This window comes from Neolamprologus multifasciatus, chromosome 19 (assembly GCF_963576455.1).
Source record: "Neolamprologus multifasciatus chromosome 19, fNeoMul1.2, whole genome shotgun sequence".
Taxonomy (NCBI): Eukaryota; Metazoa; Chordata; class Actinopteri; order Cichliformes; family Cichlidae; genus Neolamprologus; species Neolamprologus multifasciatus.
The window spans coordinates 2,260,483-2,267,153 of record NC_140457.1 but is presented as its reverse complement, the minus strand read 5'-3'; the positions used below and the strand labels follow the sequence as shown (position 1 = coordinate 2,267,153).

At 46.7% G+C, this 6,671-nt stretch overlaps 1 protein-coding gene across 3 annotated transcripts in view; it reads left to right on the top strand.

Moving 5' to 3' along the window:
* Positions 1-6,671, top strand: part of col12a1a (collagen, type XII, alpha 1a) — a 47,447-nt gene that overhangs the window by 17,408 nt on the left and 23,368 nt on the right. For all 3 annotated transcript variants that reach the window (XM_085144183.1, XM_085144181.1, XM_085144182.1), the window contains exons 15-28: positions 56-322; positions 438-630; positions 726-850; positions 2,123-2,272; positions 2,358-2,477; positions 2,560-2,724; positions 2,814-2,960; positions 3,233-3,372; positions 3,765-3,894; positions 4,556-4,701; positions 5,192-5,321; positions 5,412-5,548; positions 6,191-6,320; positions 6,408-6,547. In XM_085144183.1, the coding sequence (XP_085000309.1) occupies positions 56-322; positions 438-630; positions 726-850; positions 2,123-2,272; positions 2,358-2,477; positions 2,560-2,724; positions 2,814-2,960; positions 3,233-3,372; positions 3,765-3,894; positions 4,556-4,701; positions 5,192-5,321; positions 5,412-5,548; positions 6,191-6,320; positions 6,408-6,547 (2,120 nt within the window). The remainder of the gene's footprint in view (positions 1-55; positions 323-437; positions 631-725; positions 851-2,122; positions 2,273-2,357; positions 2,478-2,559; positions 2,725-2,813; positions 2,961-3,232; positions 3,373-3,764; positions 3,895-4,555; positions 4,702-5,191; positions 5,322-5,411; positions 5,549-6,190; positions 6,321-6,407; positions 6,548-6,671) is intronic.

Here is a 6,671-nt window from a genome sequence, read left to right as displayed (position 1 = left end):
TCCCCCGGGGCCATCTATTCATCGTTTCTCTCCGATATCTGTTCCTTCGTTGCAGTTTCAGCTGCTGGCAGATCGATCGTCGTCTCAGAGGAGACGGAGAAGTCCATGAAGGTGACGTGGCAGCCGGCACCTGGAAACGTCGTCAACTACCGTGTCACTTACAAGCCACAGGCAGGAGGGCGCCAGCTGGCGGCCAAAGTGCCCGGTGGCACTACCACCACTGTGCTGAGACGCCTTACCCCTCTCACCACTTATGACATCACCGTGGTGCCAGTTTATCGTTCCGGAGAGGGCAAAACAAGGGAAGGGGAAGGAACTACATGTAGGTTGGCCCGTTGTTCACCACACATCATGACACTGTAAATCCAGGCGATTATAAAGTCGTTAAAGACCCTCCACATCTGCCCCCATCAGTCTGTCTATTCCTTCCCCTCCAGTAACACCTTACAAAGGCCCGAGGAACCTCCAGACTTCAGAGCCCACCAAGACCAGTTTCCGTGTAACCTGGGACCACGCTCCCGGTGACGTTAGGGGCTACAAAGTCACTTACCACCCAGTCGAGGATGACATCGACCTGGGGCAACTTCTGGTTGGTCCCTATGATAACACCGTGGTGCTGGAAGAACTCAGGTTTGTGTTTTTACGGTTTATTATCAGACTCGTTTGGACTTTGGACAATGTTCTCCTGCATATTTTCTAATGAAAGTTGTTTTTTGGGTTGACAGAGCTGGTACCAAATACACAGTGAGTGTGTTCGGTATGTTTGAAGGAGGGGAGAGCATGCCGTTGGCTGGAGAGGAGTACACCACCTACTCTGATGCACCTGATCCTCCAAATTTTGACACGCCAAGTAATATTACCCACATATATGTGATGTACATTGCACACGGTCATTGTAAGAATAAGAGGAGGCGCAGAGCACGTTCTATGCAGAAACCGGCTCGGGCGAAACAAATGAAATAGTCTTAGTCATTCTGTTACTGTATCTGTCGTCCTGTTTAAGTCAGCGTCTCCAGTATGTTTTGTTTCTCTGTCAAACATCGGCGAGTGTGTCACATATTACATTTTTGTTTGGGGGAAAAACTCCTCTGTAAATCCAAACCACATAAAAGCCGAATACCTTTCTTTAAAGCGAATTGTACAGATGTAATGGCAACTCCATCTGCCTGCCCTTTCCCTGCTTTCTTCGCCGTGTCACTTTGGGCTTCCGCTTTTTATTTCCAGTCCGGCCAGCGGAGATACGAGCCGTGCGTGTATAATCTGTTTGCACTTATAAAACGTTTTACTATCCGGTGAGTCAGAGCGTGGCAGGCAGCAAGTGTGAGACGAGGAAAGAAGTTGTGTTTGCTGCGAGGAAAGGTCAGCGCGACCAGTTAGCTGCAAGCTCTTTCCTAAAAAGGAGGCAGATGTAGACTCGGTGAGGTGACATAATCAGCGTTTCGAGTAAATGTAAGTGTCTGCACATTAAAGGCACTTAATCCTGGATCTTTATTGTTACAAACTATTTCAAATGACTTTAGACAATCATATTTTACCTCCACATACCACTTCTTGGGCTTTTTGCCCACAGATTGGAGATGTTGTGTGTACTTCTAATGTGTAAAATCATGTAACCTGTTTTCAGTTGCAGGCTGCAGCAGTTAGTGCGACATCTGCAGCTCTCTTTTAGGCACAGAGGATCGGATGACTTCCTTTTCATCACACAGGTGTTTGGAAAACAGGATGTGAATGTTTCCTCGCTGCTCTGCAGGGCACAATAATCTCCTCAGCGGAGGCCTTTAATATAAAGGGCACATTCTCCTGGGAGTACCCCGTGGATGTGAAAGAATTACTGCCTCCACATGCTGCCGAGTGAAGAAGATCATAATTATACCACCTGGAAAATAATTGTTATCCACCGAGGGATGGAAGAAAGAGCAGAATTATTTGTTGCGTGCATGTGGAGATTGTTTGTTAAGCATTCAGGAAATTGTTTGGATTTTTGTGGAAATTTATTGCCGTCAGCTCTTCTTTCCTCCCTTCTTTTCTTCTCACATGTCCTTAAAAGCTCTTCCACCATTACACTTGAGCATTTTTGATTATATTTGAACCTCATGTGACACGTGAACCTCTGCCCCGTCAGATACGATGTGTAGGACCAATGCTCAGGCTGACATTGTGCTTCTGGTGGACGGCTCCTGGAGTATTGGACGTCTGAACTTCAAGACTATTCGTGCCTTCATTGCACGCATGGTGGGCGTCTTTGACATCGGCCCTGATCGGGTCCAAATCGGTGCGTTGAATCAAAATAAGAACGATAAAGTATGTACAACAAAGGTTTTCTTTGAGGTGCTCTAACTAAGATTTGGCTTCTTTAGGGCTCGCTCAGTACAGCGGAGACCCAAAGACCGAATGGCACTTGAATGCTCACCGAACCCGAGAGTCTCTCCTGGATGCTGTGTCCAACCTGCCCTACAAGGGAGGAAACACCCTGACAGGTGATTCGCTTCGTTTCTGACCTTTTTGCATTTATAGATGCAGACGAGCATTTCGCATTACTCTGTGCCTTCTTCGTGGCAGGTCTGGCTTTGAACTACATCCTCCAGAACAATTTCAAAGAGGACGTCGGGATGCGTCCCAGCGCTCGAAAGATTGGCGTCTTGATCACTGACGGAAAATCGCAGGATGACGTCATTGCCCACTCTCAAAACTTGCGCAATCAGGGCATTGAGCTCTATGCCATCGGTAAGCAAAGACTAGTACAGTTAACTTGTGCTTTTCCTGCCTCTAAAAAGCTGCTGCTGACCCTTGACCCTTATGTCATTGTTATTTAGGTATTAAGAATGCAGACGAGAACGAGCTGAGGTCCATCGCCTCTGAGCCGAATGAAATTCACATGTACAACGTGGCCGATTTCTCCTTCCTGCTGGACATTGTGGACCGAGTTTCTGACAACCTGTGTAACAGTGTCAAAGGGCCAGGTGTGTGAAGTCCCAGGTGTTTGATAAGCAGGATAATTATAGTGGACAGCATCCTCGTGAAAAAGCCACATTAGATGCAAAGAACGACCCCGTAGGACTTCTTAGTACATGAGCATCATTTACTCCCTCATACGTGGAAAAGCTATGAAGTTATGAAATGAGAAAGTTGGCCAGTTTCAGAGCTTTTCACTACATATAATTCACCTTAAATCAGTGATTTAGAGTTAATTATACGCAGCGGTTTCAAGCTTTCTATGCTTGCATCTTAACAGGAGGCGCTCCCGATGCACCCACTAATCTGGTGACATCAGAAGTGACTCACCAGTCCTTCAGAGTCACCTGGGACGGCCCCGACGACCAACCAGAAAAGTACCGTGTGGAGTACAGGACTTTATCGGGAGCCCCACAACAGGTATTTGCCAAAAACACCAAAAAACTTGCTCTGCAAGTAATTGTAGTGCAGTATGTGAGTGTTAATGCTGCCCTGATGCTACTGGGAAACAACTTCTATTTCCAGCCACCTGTTTGTGTTGGCTTCTTGCTGTTTGGGTGTCTGATTACGCTGCAGCTCGACACAAGGAAACAAAAACAGTCTGAAAGAAATATGCAGAAGTTTGTTCTTCTGCAGCTCCCAGGGTTTGCTTGAATAGTAAACATTGTGGATGTGTTTATAGATGGTGAGGTTGACCTTTAGCCTGGTAAAAATCTACAGATTGTTTTCTGGGATTGATTGGAAATGTCTGTGAAGATATTCACAGTTCTGGTGAACTTCATCAATCCTCTGATCCTCCTGTCTGTTATCAGGTGATCGTGGACGGCAGTCGGACCACTGTGGTGCTCCAGAGGCTGAACCCTCTCACACAGTACCTGGTCACCGTCTACTCCGTGGTGGGAGAGGAGAGCAGTGACGCTTTGGATGGAAAAGAAACCACACGTATGTCCCACCTCAGCTCACTGAAAGAGACTAAAACTCCAAACATAATGTTAACCTAACTCTGTAAACAGCGCTGCATATGACACTAGTAAAAATGAGCTAAATCGGTATGTGACGACGAACTGCAGATGTGACCGTATTTTACTGCACTTACTTAGAGAAGCTCGCTCTTAAGTGGTTATCATTTAGAGTCTAACTCAAACAGACCTTTCGCGCTATTAGGAAAGCCAGATAAATGGGGCTCTGAGAGAGCCACGCTTTCAATTCGAGCAGACTCTGGTGCTCTCACGAACCCTGAGTCTTTGCTTTACGAGCAGTTGCCCTTTGAGTCAGCCGCCATCATGCAATCTCTCCGGCACGGTTACGTAACACAAACCTAATGCAACTCGGAGACTGTAATTCGTGTGTGGTCTCCATTAATAAAAGGTTTAAAGGATATATATACACATATATACGCACCTTGTTTATGTGGCTGCAAAAAGATGAAAGTACCAAATCTGCATTAGATGCAAATTAAGAGATTAAATTTGGTTTTAGGTCCAAATTTGAAAGAAAGATTATATAGTGTAAATGCAAACTTTATGCAATCAAAGAATTCATTATAATTGTGGCTATACAAATGCAGTGGTTAACAAGTATTTGCTGTTTCCTGGTTTTCCAGTTCCCCTGAGTGCCGTGAGGAGGATGGACATTTACGATCAGCAGGTCACCACCATGAGAGTGAGATGGGAAAGGGCACCGGGAGCCACAGGCTACATGCTGCTCTACAGCGCCATCAATGCTACGCAGCCCACTACAGAGCAGGAGGTAAGATCCATTCTGGGAAACCAGAAGGCATCCAGCCAATCAGCTGTGGATAGAACTGAAACGGACACATTCACATGTGTTTGTAGGTTCCTGCTCGCATACACGAGCACCAAACGCACGCAGCACCTCGCTAAAAGCACAAAGTGACCTGCTGTCAGCAGTTTTGACCGAGTGCAGATGTCACACATTGAAATAACTTTTTACAAAGACCCCAGTGTTTGCCTCGTCACTCAGCAGCAAGGCAACAGGAACAAATACAAAGAAACATTGTCAGCCGCAGAGGGGTGGCTGAACCATGAGCTCACTCTGCCAAGGGAACATCATCATCATTTCTTCATGAGGTGTCAACCCCAGTGGGGCAAACCCAGATGCTGCAGATGTGCTCCAGCCGGAGTATTTCTCCTCACCACATTTCCCAGCCACCGAGGAGTCCCCCTCATCTGCTTCCCCTCTCAACCTGTGTTGTTTGTTTGGTTTGGTCCGCTTCCAGATCAGAGTGGGCGGCGACACAACCGACGTCCAGCTGGTAAAGTTGCTCCCCAACACGGCCTACACGCTTTCCCTGTTTGCCCTCCATGGAGAATCAGCCAGCGAACCACTGACCAAGCAGGGAGTCACATGTTCGTAACCAGCCTATCATTTCAATGTTTCAGCACAAATTCATTTTTGTCATTTTTGATGAACTAACAGAGCTTTTAACTCATGTGCAGTGCCCATGCCACCGGCGGGAGAACTGAGGGTTCGGGATATTACCCACAGCACCATGACGCTTGACTGGGATGCTGCTCCCGGTCCCGTTCGCAAGTACCTCATCACCTATAAGCCTGAGAGTGGAGATGCAAAAGAAGTGAGTTCGTCTTTTCTTTCATGGTATTAGAACCGCTGTTATGACCAGTCCCTTCCTGCTGTTGCAGAACCTCTTGTCTGTTATAGTCATTAGGATTTATGATGATTAAGTTGTTGGATATTTCTCGACTGATCCGTTATCACATTGTGGAGATTGCAGCTGTTTGAGTGGACATCAGGGGATTTTCTGGAGTCTAAAGAAATATTATGAAACTCCCTGAATGTGATTTTGCAAGGCTGGTTCTGGTACTGGGGACTGGAGGAATACTTTACGGTTGCATGTCTCCATGTGGGAGTTGTTGGGCTACAGCAGCAAACTCTGCAGGAAGTGAAGATTAAGGTGCTCTAAAGGTGGAAACACACTGAGCTGAAGATATGTGATGCAGCACAGAGACGTGGCGCCACTAACAGCATCTTAACTTTTAGCTAACGAGTGAAACCAAGAGCACGAAGTATTTCGTGTGTTTAGTTTCTTCCTGTTTGCTTTAGTGTTATACCTGCTGGTCACACGTGCTACCGGTTTTATGAGGTGCAGATTAGTGAGGTCACCAGAATTCTTTTCCAAACGCCCAAAGTGATTCTTATATATTCTTTATTGATACTGTATAATAATATTTAACAACTGTGTTTTATTGTTCTACAGCTGGAAGTGGGAGGACGTGTGACCAGCAGACAGTTGGATAACCTGATCTCGCAGACCGAGTACGCCTTAGCTGTTACTCCAGTCTACGACGAAGGTCCCGGACAGCCGATGCTGGGAGAGGGCATCACAGGTCAGAATCGTTACCATGGCGCCGGCCCCGTTTGCTGCTTCTGACCGAGATGGATCATAATTGCGTTTTCTTTCCTCCGCTCTAAAGATGTGGTTCCAGCACCAAAGAACCTGCGATTCACAGACGTCACGCATACCAGCTTCATAGCTCACTGGGAGCATGGAGCGCCTGACGTGGCTCTGTACCGCATTGGCTGGGTTAAGAAGGGAGATAGCAACATCCAATACGTAAGAGAAAACCAGATGTCTGGGATGTTTATATTAGGAATAAATCATGCAGGTATTTCAGGATGAGTCCCGCAGTAGGCGTTTGGCGTTGCTCAGGAAAGACCTCCGGTGGAGGCAGGGAGAA